At 43.3% G+C, this 17,345-nt stretch overlaps 1 protein-coding gene across 4 annotated transcripts; it reads left to right on the top strand.

The window, feature by feature from the left end:
- The first annotated feature begins 1,574 nt into the window (after window positions 1-1,574).
- On the top strand, window positions 1,575-15,154 carry fam204a (family with sequence similarity 204 member A). Of its 4 annotated transcripts, none has more exons than XR_005119977.2 (7): window positions 1,575-1,967; window positions 2,219-2,306; window positions 2,538-2,580; window positions 3,062-3,167; window positions 4,786-4,875; window positions 9,849-9,945; window positions 14,514-14,622. XR_005119977.2 is itself a non-coding variant. In XM_037466331.2 (7 exons), the coding sequence occupies exons 1-7, from the start codon at window positions 1,725-1,727 to the stop codon at window positions 14,847-14,849; spliced, it is 729 nt and encodes a 242-aa protein (XP_037322228.2). In that variant the 5' UTR covers window positions 1,576-1,724; the 3' UTR covers window positions 14,850-15,154. The 4 variants fall into 4 exon arrangements, 3 of the variants coding, with proteins under 3 accessions (XP_062422665.1, XP_037322228.2, XP_037322227.2); XM_037466331.2 differs by lacking the exon at window positions 9,849-9,945 and adding an exon at window positions 14,798-15,154 and having other exon boundaries at window positions 1,576-1,967; window positions 3,065-3,167; window positions 14,514-14,623; XM_037466330.2 differs by lacking the exon at window positions 9,849-9,945 and adding an exon at window positions 14,798-15,154 and having other exon boundaries at window positions 1,577-1,967; window positions 14,514-14,623.
- Window positions 15,155-17,345: the final 2,191 nt, after the last annotated feature.

The raw sequence follows: 17,345 nt of genomic DNA, 5'->3' as shown, positions 1-17,345 counted from the left end.
TGAGTGATACCAGTCAGTGGTTCCATATTTCAGAGGATGAGATGACGTCGTTCAGTGTGGCGTAAGCCTTCTCATCCCATTTTAACATGAACTCATTTTGCAAAGCCCAACTGCGTGAGTGTTGGGTGCAGGAAGGTCAAGGGGAGTGCACGGTCTCCAGGGCGATTTGGTTCAAATTTGGGCATCAAGGACGTCGCTGGGTGTCAAAATACTTTTTATTGTTAGCAAGAAAACGGTCTCCATGACACCGGGTGTCAAAAGCGACCATTGGATGTGTTTCAATTCCTTGTCCTTACTTTCTTGTTTTTTGAGCTGCAACTTCATATTATTTTCATTGTCGATAATTTATAGGATTATTTTTTTTCAATTATTAATTTTGTCTTTAAAATGGCAAAAATAGTATGATATACCAAGCACAAGATTGCACAGCCTATAATGGTGTCTTGAATTGTTTTTTTTTCAAACCAACAACAAAGCTGTTGAATTTAAATTTGATTTTAGTTTATTGTTTCAAAAGAAAACCGCAAATACGAACAAGCTTCAGAAATGCTCTGCATTTTTACTTGATGAATAGAATGAAATGATTAGTTAATGGTCCATCTTCTTTGTCATCTCATTTTGTGTCTTTTAATCAATTGTGTTGTAGTCCCAGCTGCTATAAGTCATCGCTTTGAGGATATGACTGTATTTCACTGGGACAAAGTTTCTTTCTCGATGCTTAACATTTGAGATGTTCAAAGGATAGAACTTTATCACGAAAAAAGGTGGAAATTAAAATCCTATAGCAAAGTAGTGAACTAATATGATGTAATAATTCCCTTCCAGTCGTACACAACCCTGCTGGTCCACCTGAGAGACCTTTTCTTCCAGAAACTTCCACCTGCCTGGACCTGGCTATTCCCCTTTATATATGTTTATAACGTTATATTGGTATTTTAGGCCTCACTCTACATTCATTTGGCACACGAAATACAGGCTATAATTTATGTAGATTATTTGCTTTGCAATAAAATGCAACCAAAAGAAAGCCTAATGTGAATGAGTGTGAAAGAGCAATTTAAGGGTAGATGTGCCTGTGCCAGTGCCAGGGGCTATACGAGATTTGCATGCTAATCATTCTAATAATAATGTAATGCCCACAGCGCTTTGAGCAAATTGCGAACCACTGGTCATAGAAGGCAGCTTATCTCGCCGAGAACATGACACAAATATAGGTTAACATTTGAATGATTCCTGGTAATTCACGGACCTGTCAGAAGCCTGGCTCACCTCAATTAGAAATGCTCCACAACAGCTTGCTCTTGACTTCTCACTATCTTAGACGGCCATAACTCCTTCATGCGTATATTCTGAGCTGTATATTTCACGATTTACGAAAACTTTGCACCATGAAATCGCTCCGCTCGACAAAAGGAAATAAAATAAAACCGTAATTGTTAAACATCATGGTGGTTGGAAGAAACAGGCAATGAGAGCTGCAGTCTTGCCCTCGTGCTCCGCTGCCCAGCATTTGTAAGTCCAGTTCCAATTGGACCATGTGCACAACGATCCGAGTGATCCACCAATCGGTGCTTTCTCATCATATACGTCACCGTGTTTACCCGGAAATGAAAGCGCATTCCAACAGCTGCTGTCAAAATACATTATTTACCAATTTCTGACCGTTTTTAATCCAGCCAAATGATACATTAACGTTTAATCCGACTCTAGTCCACCTTCCCGGGATGTACAGCGGACTCTTGCCCAAAGGTTTAACCGAAGACGACCTCAGTCCGGATGAAGAGCAGGATGTTGCTGAGGAGAAGAGGGAAGGAGAGAAGTGTCAGGTCTCTGCAGAAAAGTTGAGCTCTGCCGGGGAAAACACTACAGTGTCGCCGGGGGAAGATCCGTCGACTCACAACGCGAGTGATGGAAGCAGTAATCCCGCGAGTAGCGGCATGCCGGGTGTGTCCCAGGAGATGTGGCAAGTAGGTGCACCATGCAGCTAAGAGCTAAGATGAACATCCATTCTGTTAAATACAAGCGGGCTTTGCGTGGGCTAATTCTTTAACTAATTCACGTTTACAATAACAATTACAATACATTTGCCTCCTACTATCAAAATGTGAATACATGTTTTTTTGTTGCCCAGTTGGACTACATGTGTGCATTATAACGGAATATAGATCTAAGGCTGTGGTGGCCTTTGTTTAGCTATTCAGTGTGTGTGTGATTTAAGAAATTCCAGGATCTACGGAAGAAGAATGATGAGATGAAATCAACGAAGGACCCCAGACGAAGAAATAAAAGAAGACGACTTAAGAAAGGTGCGAGTGATAAAATAATGCAAATGTTGATACTGTTGGTTGATGCAATGGTTGCTCCAGGGAGTAGCCTATGTATTTACTGTATACAGTGGTTAAACATCAAATTGTATTATATTAGAACTTTAGGCCACCCTGTAAATACTGTACATAAAGAGCCCCTCACTGGCTAACCTGTTACACTTGCTTATGTGTGTCAAAAGTATCGCATTAACCTGTAACTGTGTCTCTTAGGTCAATTAACAGGAACAGAGAGTCAGCAACCCACACAGACAAGGTACCAATTTAATATGTCCAACAAGTGAAGATAATTTGTGCAACAAAATATTCAGGTTATTCTCAAAAGCTGAATTGAATGTAACCAAATCTCAGATGTGAGACGAGCCAAGCACAAAATGACTTACTTGAACAAAGATAAAAAAAAGCAGACATAACAGTTGTAATGGCTGATCAAACCCCAAAATTGAAATGTATATAAACCTATTGTATGATTTGGAAAATGGCAGTATTCTTGGTTTGTTGTAGGCATGCAAGAAATAAAGATAATTTATAGCAAAGCATCCATTTGCCAGGAAATTTGCATCATCAACCAGCGTAGCATCATAGCCGTGCTGTGTTGAGTGAAGTTTGATTTGCCAAAATAATACCTTTTCCCCAGCATAGACCGGTCACCTTACTGAATATGTATTCTGAATACCAGCTTGCAGGACAGTGGCGGGCTGCAGGGAATGATCACTAACTCCCTTTCCCTCTGTCAGCAGAGAGCGTCTGGAGGAGCGGGAGAAGCACTGGAATGATCTTGAGCAGCACTTTGGTGCAAACGATCGATTTGATCCCCCCGCGTGTTCCAAACCTCCTCCGAAGGTAACAAAGACGGCTGCCTCGCAACTTATCTGCCGGGGTTTAGTACTGTGTGTCAGTCGTGGCTGTTAGTAACACCTTCCTGTCCTTTGTGTTTCCGTGCCCCTGTATCCCCTCATTGTTTTACGTGATATGACACGTGGATTAGGGGAATCCTTATGCCTTCTCAACCTGACACTGAGATGAATATTAAGGATTATGTTTGGCTACATTTAGTGATAAGATTAGGGTGAATCTCCTTTCTCGTGTGCCTGAGATTAAAGTGAAAGTGTAGGTATTTCTTCTGCAAGAGACCTAATGTAAATCTAAATTTTGCTTGACAAAGAAGAGGGGGTTAGAGCACCTTACACAGCAGCTGTGACTGCAGCTAGAACACTTAAATTAATTGTCAGATAATGAATGGGGATGTGCCACTGCTGTGGAATTCATAATTGAAAGAAATGATAACTTACTTCCTTTCATTCTGATTCATTTCTGCACTTGAGGCTGAATGAACGCTTTATTGCGAAGGCTCATAATTTGCCAATGAGGCAAAAAAATATTTGCAAGCTTGATGAACATTTTAGCTGACCTAGTGAATGGTAACTGTTTCATTTCAATTTAAAATCCTTTTAATGATTATTTGGTAGCATTTTGTGCTTAATTTTATCAAAAAGCAGCATAAAATTGAGTTTTTGCTGATTTTAGCCTCCTTTTGTATAGCCCAACTATGAAAGGATAAAAAGAAATGATTAACCAGCTGAATGAAACAGAACTTGTCACATCAACATAATGAGGGGGGTTCTTCATCCCTCAACTGCAGTTCCTTGTAATTAATATATCATATTTTCTTTTATTCTGCCAAGTCTTTCATACAGTCATTTGAGGAAAGAGCTGTCATAGCAGCCAGATGTTATTAATTCATGGACCAGCATTTCTTCAGTGACCTTATGGCATAAAGGATTATCTTCTGTCACTTATAGTTGTGTGTTGTGCGATATAATCAAGATCACAAGTGAGGTTGTGTCAGAGTTTCAGCTTTAGCTTCAGTTTACAGAATAATAAACTATATAAAGCAAAATCAAGTAACAAGAGTAATTCAGAAATTTGTCAAACTAATTCCGCATTTTTAAGCCTGATAGAACTGTCCTCGTACTGCAGTTGAGTCAAGGACTTTAAACAATACATCAGAGGGGACCCATTAATAATTACAGCCGCTTTCCAGTGATTTTTCTTTTAGCGTGATACAATTTTAGAGGCAGACGAAATCGTGTCCACTGCTTCCTCAGATAGGCTCATCGCAGCAGAACTGCCTCGCCATCAGTAACCGGGGGCCTCTCTGCACCCCCTTCTGCTCAGGCCTGTAATGGAAATGTGTAATTAAAGAGTCACATTTATGTTTGGTAATCTCCTGTAGCATTTCTGAGATTTCCGCACTAATATCCAATCAAAAAGGTTTTCATTTGTGAAGGGAAATCTACATATTTGTAGTAATGGCAATCATATTAAAAATAAGGCCCTGGGGTCTTTTGAAGTTACTCTTTGATTTTTTTTCTCTCTCTCTCTCTCTCTCTCTCTCTCTCTCAATCTCTACCCCTATTTCAAATAAGAAAAAGATTTTTTTTTGCCCCCTCTTATGCAGTCCGGCCTAGAAAAGAGCATGGAGACGGCCATAGCTGAAGGGGACATTGCAAAGGCGGAGGAGATGAGCGACAGACTCGCCACTCGAGAGGTACGTTGTGCTGATAAGTGATCTTTGGGGGTGCTCCCGCCATGACAAATTGGGCTAATGGATCCGTGGCCATTTCTGCTGCAAAGACGTAGAGGAACAAAAACACACACGCAGACACCCACCATTCAGTCCTGCAGCCCTTTTCCATTGAGTTAATGGAAAGCCCTCCCCTTAGTTTTGAAGTGCTGCAGTGTCTAAAGGACTTTTGGCTCTGCTTTTTAATGAAGGGTACATTGCTTTCAAGCCAACTGTTAAATCGTTCTGCAGGTAAGAGTTTCATACCTTTTGAAGTGTACATGTCCCTAAATGCATCGCCTGAAGTTTTGTAACTAACCGACTTGGCAGGCATCAAGGATCAAGTGGTTTGAAAGTAATTTAGCATAAAATGTAGCCCAACACACATGTAATTGTGTCTAAGAAGACTTACAGCTGCGGTGCTACTTCTCCACTGGTGGAGGTGCCTTACTTGGAGCATCAAAGTTAAACTTCTTTGTTTCATGATGCGTATTGCTCTCAGCGTCCTGTAAGCCTTTTCATTTTATTATAGTAGCAACACAAACACCTGGAATGTTGGTGGTCTCGTGTTTCATTGTTAAGTTGCAGTGGAGTTACAAAGAAGGAATTATATTTATTTATGTCCAAACATAGAAACACTTTATATGAGTAAAACGCTTTGATGCTGTGCTCTACCCGTACCAGGTAAGAATTCCTATATATTATATATATATATCTATATATATATAGATATATATATATGAGCCTTCATGATTATTATTGTAGATAAATGTTGGAAAACACAAAAACATTTTCCTTCCACACAAGCAAGAACCAGCAGCCAGTTAACTTAGAAAAAAGACTGAAAGGAAGAGGACATAGATAGAAAAGCTCTGTTGGAAGGTAACAAAATCAAAAAGAGCAGGTTATGTGCTGTTATACTATATCTTTGTGTGACCAGTAACTTTCTGTTTGTTGCCAGGCAACTGCTTGAAGCCCCATAACGGAATTTGTAGGCGCTCCAATTAGATGTTTCTCACCAATATACACTGTAGGAGTTGTATTCAACTTCTTTCCTCGTGTTTGTTTTTTTTAATATCAGGCTTGTACCTTTTGTGACACACGGTTTATGTCTTTTGCGCTGATTGGCTTAAACTATACTGCACCACTGCATCAAAGGAGAAAACCTCATCTGACCTTCAGACCTGAAAAGGTGATATCCAGTGAGTAAATCTGTTAAGCCTCACCCTCTTGAAAGAATAAGTCGGCTCCAACAACACAGATCTGCGTTTAGAAATTGTTGCGGTAACAGTTGCAGTATTCATTGAATTGCCATTACATGCAAGGTCCCTCCTTTCGTGTGCGGCTTCAGAGCCCTTTGATCTTCCAGTGGTCAAATAATGGGAAGTTAAAGCGAAAGCTCTTGTGAGTGGCACCTGCGCAGTGCTTGGAGAAAGCCTCTTAGTGCGCCGGCGGATTGGTTTTAGCCTGAGCCGAGGTTCTCGCCTCCCTGGCACCTGATTCGCGTCTCGCCAGACCCGCCGTGGGGGAGTGACAGCCGTCTGGCAGCCGCGGCGCATTGTTTAGCAGCGCTAACTTCCTTTCGCCGGAGTCGAGTCAATTGACCGTTTTTTTTTTTTTGTTGAAATCCCCGAAGACGCGAGGTGCTTTATCGTTCGCTCTTGACGCGAAGAAAGTCTTTGCTGAATATGAGGGGAAGAGAAGTGGCAGCTAGAAGGCAAAAAAAAACCAAAAGTTTGACGGCTTGTGAATCAGTTGGAAAGGATTATATCGCGTGTTAAACGCTGCGGCCTGTGGTGCAGATAGCATTAAGACCAACGTTTGTTTACCGCACTCCTGTTCACTTTTGACAGGAGCGTTCCTGACAAACATTTAGAGGATCAATAATCCCCGCTGTGGCCAGAATCAATTTCAAGGTTCTAATTGAATGCCTCATTTGGCACGGAATGGCTTAGATGTTTAATTTGTTTACGGTCGTAACAGCGAGACGTGATTGTGGCGGGCTTTTCACCCGAAAGAATAGGAACAGGTTTTCGCCCGCGAAAAATGCAAAAGCATTTCGACAGCTGTGAAGAACTAAAGAGGCCTGTTTGTCCCTCCAGGCATTGTTTTGTTGAGCAAACACTGGTGCACGTAGGACGACAATATTTCAGCGTATTTTCACCCTCAATCTACCGCGTTCCCACTTATCTCCTCAAAGCAAAGGCAAGTGGAGGAAGATAGAGAGCTTGCAACTGTCAGAAGCCCCCCTTTTAGAGGACAAAAAACGTTTGTTTCTCTTGCTTTTAACCTCCTCAAATCAATTGATGATTTCCCTTTGCTCCACTTTCTTCTTCTTAATCGGAACATTAAAACATTTTTGGTAAAATCCGGTTTTGAAGTCTCTTCACATATTCTGAGATATGTGTTCTTTCATCTGTCAAACTTCTGAGACGCGCCGCTCGGTATCTCAGGTTGGGTTTTTGTTCTCATTACCGTTTTTAAATAGTTCCCAAGGCTGTTAGTCTTTGTTTTCCATGAATTGACAGGGAAATGCTCCGCCTTTAACGCCCCCGAAATATTATTTATGTCTGCATTGCTTAGACAAAGCTGCCTGATGTATTCCTTTAAACTGTGCAGATAGGGCTTCTTTTCTCACAGATGATTCTTCTCAACATGTTGAGATGGACACAAAATGATGCAAAAAGCTTCCCGCCTCTAAAGTCATCCCAGTATTTCAGCAGATCAAAGAGTGCAAGTCGTCTCCGTCCTCTGATTGCCGCGCTGCTGCAAAGTTGCGTCTGGGCTAATTAATGCCATCATTAGCATAAGGTGGAGGGACACGCTTGGTGTCGATGGTTCGGAGGCTGCCGGGAGGCTTGATGGCATCCAGCAGCTCGTATTTGACAGACTGATTAGGTAGTTGTTCCTGGAGAATGAGACGCTGCACAGAGAGAGAGAGCTGACACCTGGTCAGTACTACAGGGGACGGGGGGGGTTCCCCGTGTCGTCCAAAGTGCAAAATACTACTAAATGAAATACTGCATGGACACTCTTTTTCTGACTCCACGAGGTCTATTATAAATAAAACTGCAGGATTTTTGTCTTCAAAATAACTTTGTACAGTTATTTCTTTGTCACACTAATTGACCCTCTCATCGTAGAACCTCCTCCTGACATCAAATCATTTCTGCCTCGCTCCTTTTGTCTTTTTCAAACACAGAAACACTGAAGTCTTTTGAAAAAGTCAGGCGCTGTACTTTATATACAGTAAGTGGGCATATTTCACCACAAAAGACGGTCACGGCATGTTAGAGTTTACAGTTCCCCCGTAGCACTCATCACAGCTATTAGAGCGGCATTAACACTTCAAAACAGAGGCGCTGGTAGTCTCTAACAATAGGGAGGGGGGGGGGGGGTCAAGTCCATTTCATTACCTCCAGGAGCTAAAGAGTATGAAGCACAGAAAAGTAGTTGCATAGCTGCTGGCTTCTCCTGAATCAATGCACAAGGCCTGCAAATGTCCCCACAAACAAAGCAGCACACATATTCCAAAGGGCCATTCTCTATTTCCAGTCTATACTGGGAGAAGGAGCATATTCACTACATCCGAGACCCGCCTCAGGCGTAACGAAGAGCTACATTTCCATCCAATAACCACCTTTTGGCTTTGGTCCACTTCAGGCTCACTTAACCTCTGACCCGGTTGGTTTCACAGGTGTCACACACGGATCCGCTTCCCTCTTCTCCTTCCATTGTAGTCGTGATGCAGCATCACTGAGGTAGAAGAACCCACTGAAGGGGCGTACTGCACTCTGGATGGTCTTTGGCTGGTGGACCCGCCTCCAGACCCTGTTTAAACCGAGAATGACCCGATCAGACCAAACCGTTTGAAAAGGGCTCCCCCCTAATTGTTGGATCACTTAATAAACCGCACTTAAGCCGATGAATATGCATTAACTGGAGGCATTTATGCTTTCTTTGGTGTTTGAACTGGTTATAATATCCCTTCATTATGTCCCGGCTCGTATTTCAATAGGAGCGGCGGCTGAAAGGAAAAGCCCCACTGTCCTTGAAATCTACCCTTTGGAAAGCCTCGCCTAAATGCTGTGAAACAAAGGTGTCGCGGCGTTTTGTCGGAGGAGACATGGTGGCTTAGTCAAAACAAAGAGCTGAACTAAGAGTGTTTCATGATATTTATATTCTTTAGCACCTTTCGCTTCTCTTCTCCTCGCCACCTTCTCCCTGCCGTGCCCCGTGTTTGTAATCAAAGAATTAATGAGCGCCGCCTTTGTGGAAAGTGAGATTTATCAGATTCTGACTCCCTCCGCCCCTCATCGGAGGAGGAGCCCCCCCCCCCCCCCCCCCCCTCACGCCCTCCGGGCCACATCGCAGAGAGTTTAGGGAAACTCTCCTCTTTGTTCCCCTCATCCTTCAGCATAAGCAATTTATCACTGAATGAACTTTTATTGTATCTCTGGATGACTCACATTAAATTTTTGCCCATTAATTTTTGAAATGGATTTTGAAATGGGTACTAAGCTTTTATCAAATGCCTGCGAATCTCATTTGGATTATTGTATTTCATTAATTACTTGATAGACAAAGCATACTTTTCAATGTAGATTTGTGTGCTGTTTAATTAATTAGCATGTTTTCTCTTTTAATTAAAGGCATTTTTTTTCTCAAATTAAAGCCCACAGCAAAACACATATATAATTTGTTTGTAATTAGGCCTTAATTGGTGGTAGTGGAAGCTTAGCACTGTCGGTTTCTTTTTTCATGATTGCCATTTTATTGCCAGTCACTCATTAATTAAACTGTTTTTCTAATTAGCTTATAAAACTGTTGATGGCCTATTATTGTAAGTGTGAGTTCAAAGCTTGCTAATAAGCCTACCCTCCTCAGAAGAGGCAAGATAATGCAATGTGCACAAAGCAGACCAACTTTCAGAGATTTCGTTTTGTTTTTCTGTGCAGTCCCTAAAGATGTCGTGTCATGTGTACGTAGCATCACATTACTGACGGAGAAACTTGGGGACGTGGCTGAGGCGAGGTGACATGAAACAACATGGAGGTGCGTGCTGTCGGGTTCGGACTGTTGTACTTGCTAATACGTTGACGTTTCACACTGTTTAGCACTTGGTCATGAAGCCGCCACTCAGGGAAACACTAGTTATGGGTTAATACAGTACAGCACTTAGCTCCAGACCTTTCTTTGCATACAATCAGGACTCACTGATTAAGATCCAGCATACGCCTGTTTTTTTCACATCATGCCACTTTGACATCATTGAAAGAGAAATGTACTTTTTGCTTCACCACATTTTTTACCCAGCTCCTTAGTTTACATATTAATATCTCCTATGCGACCCATTTGATGAGCCCATGAAATATCATGCATTATTAAATATTCTACTAACCAGCAGAGTAGTAAATATGAGTTGAAATACTAGATCAACTTAGTCGATTGACAGAACAGGACACTGCATTTTGATAACAGAATCATATTTGAATCAATTTTTGCAGCGTAAAATGGCTCCCTCCCAGTTTGATTAACTGCTTTGGACAAAATGCTAATTGAGGATGTCACGCCGGGGTATTTTAATGGGCATTTATTCTCAGACCTAACAATTAGATGAGCAAACAATTAGTGGACCAATAAGGGATTAAACCAATCATTAGTGGCTATATATACATATATTCATTTGGGTTTCACTACATTTACATCCAACTCAACTTTTGCTTTTACCTTGATAGATAATCTTAATGTTACCGCTCGGATCAGCAACACCATGCATGAGGCCAGGACGTCTTTATGTTTCTGCCTTCTCTGCTCTCAGTGCAGTCGACCACTTGTGTCCTCGGGAAGCGGCTGAACGCAGCCTCCCTTCCTCTTTAATGCGATACCGGTGGTACTGATTGACCTCTGCGACCTTTTGACCGCGGCGATGTCACTGCGACTCCGGGGCTCTGCGGCCACAAACCCATTTTTTTCTTCCCCCTCCTCCGCCTCACTTGGAACAAATTACGGTGAAATAACACACAAGCTGCCTAATCTGATATTCATTCCTTTCTTATACAGCCCTGCTTTCCAAAGTTGACTAAGGCCACATTATTTAGGCATTAAGGTGATGTGATAAAGGAATTAGGCTGGTCATTAATCGTTTACACGTCAAATGCAGCGGAGCAGCTCGGGGAGGTGATTTAGCGAGGCAAAGCCATATAGCCCCTGTTAATCCACCTCTCACACGTTTTAATTGGAAGAGGCTTCTTGGATAGGAAATTCATGAATGGGTTTAAGGCCATTTCTTCCTTAAAGCCATCATTTATTTTGTATTGTTAATAGGAGCTTTAACACTTTATCCACCCAGATATGTATTTTTCCTGCTCTTTCATTTGGCTATTGTCTTTCTGCACTCGATGTTTAATTGCCACAGTGTTTTTAAGTGAAGCCTGTGCTGCTCATAACGACTTGCTGCTGCTGCTTTTATCCATCACACACCTCAGCAGTGATGCAATGGAGCAGACAACAGAGTGTGAAACTGTCATTAAGATAGACTTGCTTTATCTGGTGTACGGCTCATACAGCAGCAATGCAGAGGGTTTTTTTTTGTGTGTTTTTGTTGTATTAAGGCCCCGTGTTTGGGTCTCCGCTTGAATCTCCATGACGACCCAAACATGAATGAACAGAAAACGCTACTATTGACTTAACCCTCCTAGTGGCCCTAAGCTGCTGCTGCTGCAGTGCCAGCATTGTGCGTGATGATTTCTTTCCGCCCTCAAATCTTGCAGAGGTCAGAGTATTAATCCTCTGAATAAACCTTGTTTTTTAACACGGCTGAGAGAGAGAGAGAGAGAGAGAGAGGGAGAGAGAGCAAGAGAGAGACACATAATTGTATATTAACACGTGGTGGAGAGGGAAGAATTGCCTTTTTAGGAGCCACACAAACAAAGAGCGCATGAGGTTTCCCGTCTCCTGCTTTGTGTTTTTATTCTAACCCCCCCCCCCAATTCCCCCCCCCCCCCCCCCCGCCACAGCCTCTGATGTGAAAGGATTTGCAGACAAGGGGAGGGGTGGGGGGTGCAGCGAAAGAAATCCTGAAAAGTGGATCAAAAAAAAGTAAATGAAAAATAATGTCATATTACGGAAAATATGAGAGGCTAATTTGTGCCGACTTTTTGCTAATTTTGTTCTCGCCACAGAGAGAGGAGCCGTCACCTGCTCGGCGCCGCAGCGCTGACAGTGCCAGTGATCCATGAAATAAGCTGCCGCTGGCTTTGTTCAGATAAGAATGAACAAATCTGCACAATGTACTGCTCTCGGAATCTCATTTTCATACTTGCATGCAGGCTAAAAGGAATAAGCTGTTTGCAGGCTTGATTAATCAGACATTTCAGGGGTGGTTTTTTTGTGTCTTTGATCTGTTCTGTTTCCTAGGTAACTCGGTTGACATTAATGTTGAGCCCCACTAAAGACAATCAGCGACTGGAGACTCAACCGATAAAAAAAAAAGGAAAAGACCTTTAATGCTTTAAATACGGTAAAGGCTATGTTGTGAATTTAAAAGAGGGGGAAATGAGGGGCACGGACGTGGGTTTTAATTTTGCTCTGGGAATGTTTGGGAAGGCGTGTTCCTCAGACCTTTTGCATTTCAAATGCAACCCCACAGGAGAGCAGGTTAATGTGGGTAATCCCGGTGTCGGTAGAAGAGGAACGGCTCTGGCTGCAAATCTCCAAATGAAACCATTTAGCATCACGCAGTTTCATTTGATTTGCCCCCAGAATGAGCTAAAGTGGGCTTTTCCTGAGGAGGGGCTGCTCTCAGCTTTGTCAACAATTTAATAAAGGCCCGGCCTGTAATCTCCTGCGTGCATCACAGACACTCGGGAAGCATTTAGCACCTACAGCACGAGGAGCGGAGCCGACCCGGCCGTGGGTTTTATCCGCTCGCAGATCGCCGGCAAAATTCAAGAGCATGTCACCCACTAGAAGCCTCTTTCAGGGGCAAAAACACGATTTGAGGAATTTAAAACCCATAAAATGGCAAAGAACTGGAGAGCTGTCATAGTATGTGCGCTTCAGGTTGTGCAGACGCTTTTGCAAATCTTCCAGTGACTGTATAGATGAATGCCTTGAGGGCCCCGCCGCAGCCCGGTACTTGCAGCCAGCCGGAGCCCTTATCTTAAATCCAAGCAAAGTACCATTAATCTTTTTGAAAGACCTTTATGGCTTTTAATGTATCCCAAATTAGAACATTTTACACCCTTGGTTCCTGAAATATGGTGATAAAAAGCCTTTAGAGTTTAATTTTTCCAGCCTGCTCGCTCTGACCTGCTTAATCCCAGCATGCATTAGGAGATATTTTAGCTTCAGTCTTTCTAATAAAGTTTATCCCACTTAATTATAATTGAAACATTTTTTTTTTCCAGCAGGTCATTTCTTTTTCTTTTTTTTTCCATGTGGCGCAGTGGTGGCACATATCTTCATTACCTTTTAAGACTTTCAACAACCCCCCCCCACCCCTGATTGTACTCTGAATATTACAGAGAATTGCCCAAAGGTTGGGTGAAATTGTTCCAAGTTGTTTATCAAAGTTTGCCTTTGCTTGAGTAATAAACCCCTCTCCAGAGTGACAGGTTTTCCTCTTTGTTTCCTCGTGTTATTGGGATTATTCTGCTTCACAATACAAGCGTCCTCCACGGGATTTGAATGTTTGCCTCTTGCGGTCACGGCCATTCTCTTCACTTTGCGCCCGCAGTACTGCACGCCGAAATAACACTGGTGGCGATGAGGGAAGAAATGCTGTGGCCATGTTTTTGAGGCGGGGGGGGGGAATGGCAAAAAGCTGAGCGTTGCTAGTTATTTTTTATTTACTCATTCTGTTATTTCATTTACACATTAAACAACACATATCAAAGAAGTATTCAAATAGAAAGACAATAAGCCAGGAGCTTCAAAATAGGACTCCCTCTTAAAAGTGTCGGCTTGTACTTTGTTGAACTATAAAACACTTTTATAGTACTTTACTATAATACACCTTATACTCCATTTCTTTACGTTTAGTTTGCATTGACTATTTGCCAAGACATGTTTCCAGTAGGTCTACAGTGGAAGATTATTAACAGCTTATTTATTCAGGAAAAATACATGGAAAATCAACAGTAGTGATTCATCTACTAATCATTCCTCCTCGATTTATTTTTTGGTCTCGAAAATAGTCGAAAATAGTCTTTCAAACAGTCCAAAGCCCCGATGTATTCAATTTAGCATAAAAGAAGACTGCGAGAAGCAGAAGATACTGATATTTGAGAAGATGGCATCCGTGGTATCCGTGGTAGCATTATGAGAGCAAACACTGACGACTTTCAGCACAGAAACAAGTATATATGGAAATGATATGCTGATTACACATGTACACTTCCCTTGTATCTCTCTTCAGCTGCTCTATATTTCCTGTATGTGTGCGTCTGTTTGAACATACGTGATGTGTGCACGGTGCCTGCGTGTGACGGACTCCACGTTGCGTGCGGAGGAGGCGGCAGAGACCCGTCACGCCCGTCACAGAGGCTTCTCTCTCTCGCCGCCGCCGACTGATCTCCACCCTCTGAACGGGCCTCTCCTCTCTCTCTGCCTCTGAATAGCTGGCCGTGAAAATCGCTCAAGCCGCCGATTGCCGTGACTTTGTGCGACGCAAACAGGAAGAGGACGCTTTGAGGGCAGCGCAGAAGAGGAAGAACCAAACAGCCTGGGGGTAGGACGTCTCTCCCTCTCTCTCCCTCTCCCTCCCTCCCTCTGCCACGTCTGACACTCTGGGCTCCGGCACAGCTGTGACACGGGCGCTGAAGGCGGCATCAGCCGGACTTTGAATGATGGCTCAGGCAGAGGTTGGGGGTCCGACAGCTGAACTCGTTGTGTTGTGTTGCAGGTTCGAGGCCAAGAGGCGATGGGAGACCAAGAGCAACATGGGCTTCATGTGACGGACACCGAGCAGAGCCACTGGATGGTTTTAGTTTACGTTTTTGGATTTTTTTGTAAAATGATGCGTTTCTTTTGGTTCTCTGGGTATTTTAAAGGTTTGAGTGTTTGTGGGGGTGCAGTCGCACAGTTGACTGAGGAAAAAACCGATCCAGGGGGTACAAGAGAGAGGGAAAATGATGATGAGCATTGAAATTAATTCCTAAGGTGTCTGCATTGTGCTATTTTTCATTACATTTCAGTGATTTGAGTGTTCTGGTCTCCCCCCCCCCCCTCTTTCAAATTAAATCTGGTGTACATTACTGGATGATGCGTTTATTTATTGCTGTAAAGTGGGTTAATCATGAAGGCGCTTCTTTTCTTCTTCCCAGCGAGAGAAAGGAAAGATTAGGGCCCTAATGCAATGTACAGGATAATGTGCGATAGGATTTGGGAGAAGCAAATGAAATTTGGCCGCTGTAAACAGCGCGTGAGCAGTTGTAAACTGGAAGTTGAGCGAGCGTTTTGGGGCGGGGAGGGTAGGGGGTTGGACATGAAACGGAGGCTTTTGCTGTTGGCCCCTCGCCCATGTTTCGGGAGACCAGCTATTGTTCCTAGAGGCCCGGCACGGCATCTCCTGAGCAGCCTCCTCCCTGCTGCTCATTGTGCCGCCAGCTTTCTCCAGCATCCGTAAACTCCTCGGGTTCCTCCCGCAGTGCTTTGACGGCTCTTCTCCGATCTGCAGCGTTTGCCTCAGCGGCCGCTCGCCCTTCGCTCGGGTTCCACAACGTGTTAATTGCAAAACTGCATGCGGAGAAGCACTAGCATGATAATTACTTTCATTCATAATGACTGCTTCCATGTTTTTTCTTTTTTCCGACCGTAGAAAATGATTGCTTTGCTTCGAGGTAATGAGAATTAAAATGAATCCCACCTAAGTTATTTGCATGGCACATATTTGGGCACTTTGTCCCCTGGTGTGGAGCAGCGCTCTCATGGCTGTGCTGTGTAGGCTGAAATGGGGCCAGGTGAAAAAATGAACTAAACATCAGAAATAAAAGTTTGTGAGAAAAATTATGACACAGAAACCTGAGTTGACCGAAGCCAGATGAGACGAATGCGGAAATTTGAAAAATTCAGCTGTTCCCATCAATGCTGATCATGTGACTGCGTGTCTGTGCGGCTGTCAGATCCTGAGAATTGGTACTAATTAAACTATTAATTATCTCTGTAATGAGACAGAGTTAAAACTGCGTTAAGCACATCAAAGGACAACGTGGGATTTCTTCACTTTGATGGCTGCTGGGAAAAATACATCTGGCCTGAGAGACTGAAAGTGGTCCCATTTCAGAGCCTTGTGGAGCTTTGGGCTCGCTGAGTCTGCTTTACAGGTGTGTATTGCACTCTTTCTTCAGTGTTACCTTCACCATCCCGGCGGAAGAACACAAAGTATCTGACAACCACGTGAAATCCGCGAAGCCATGCTGCCGTTCTTACTTATTTTAAAGCTACTAGTGGGCGGTTAGCGGCGATCCCACAGCAGCGCCGCGCCGTATCAATGGCATCTCGCTTTATTCATCTCTATGAACACAGGACAATGCCCCGAGCGGGGGACGATTCTGCTCCTAAGCTGTGAAATGCACTTCCCCCTCGTCGAGCAGCTCCCCCAGCGGCCTGTTCCTGGAGGCCCGTGCTAGCGCCCTGACGGAGGCTGCTGGGCAACGCAGACACACACTCCTTAGGCACGTGGCGAGACTCTTCTAGGGAAACTGTTTGTTGTGTGGAGTGGGGGAGGGGGGAAAAAAAAAAACCCAACAACAACAATCCCATTAAACGGTGTGAAAGCTGGCTGTTGTATGAAAGGGAACATGTGTCGGTGGGAGCACGACATCGGCACTATCGCTCGCTGCTATCGCCGGCGAGGAGAGGATTAACTCCGTCTCCCAGATGCAGCCGATAAAGGAGCTCACACCTAACGGAGCTCGTAGTGGTGCTTTGTTAAGGTTTTAGGGGTATTGTTCTCAGGTAAAACATATTTTCTGGGTTTATCGTGAAACCCTTGCCATGGCAGAAATTGTCACGTTTAAATGAAGGTTTCAAATCAGAATCACATTTATAAAACGCAGGATATTTTTCACTTTGTTCTCATTGTGTCACAATACCAAGCAAACTAATCTCAACTTTAAAGAGAACTTCAGGAGAACACTTTAGAAACCTTATTTTGTTTACACTTTAGAAATCACATTGATAAAAGTTTTTATTACCAACTATGTGTTTTATGTTTTGAGGATTGTGCACCTTAAAAATGTGTCTTTCCGTATGTGATGTCACGTAAGTCTTGAGCCCATTTCAGTACACGAGGTGCACAGGTTGTACCTTGTGTACCTTCCTCTCCAAGCAGCGCAGCACGTGAGCGAGAGGCAGGCTGGATGTTGACATATTCCCCGGCTCATTTAATGACCTGTTTAATTCTGCAGCCCCCTCACATGTTTTTGCCGTTTTAATTAGTGTAATAGTCG

The sequence above is a fragment of the Pungitius pungitius genome, chromosome 13 (genome assembly GCF_949316345.1).
Source record: "Pungitius pungitius chromosome 13, fPunPun2.1, whole genome shotgun sequence".
NCBI lineage: Eukaryota > Metazoa > Chordata > Actinopteri > Perciformes > Gasterosteidae > Pungitius > Pungitius pungitius.
This window is presented reverse-complemented; position numbering and strand designations above follow the sequence as displayed.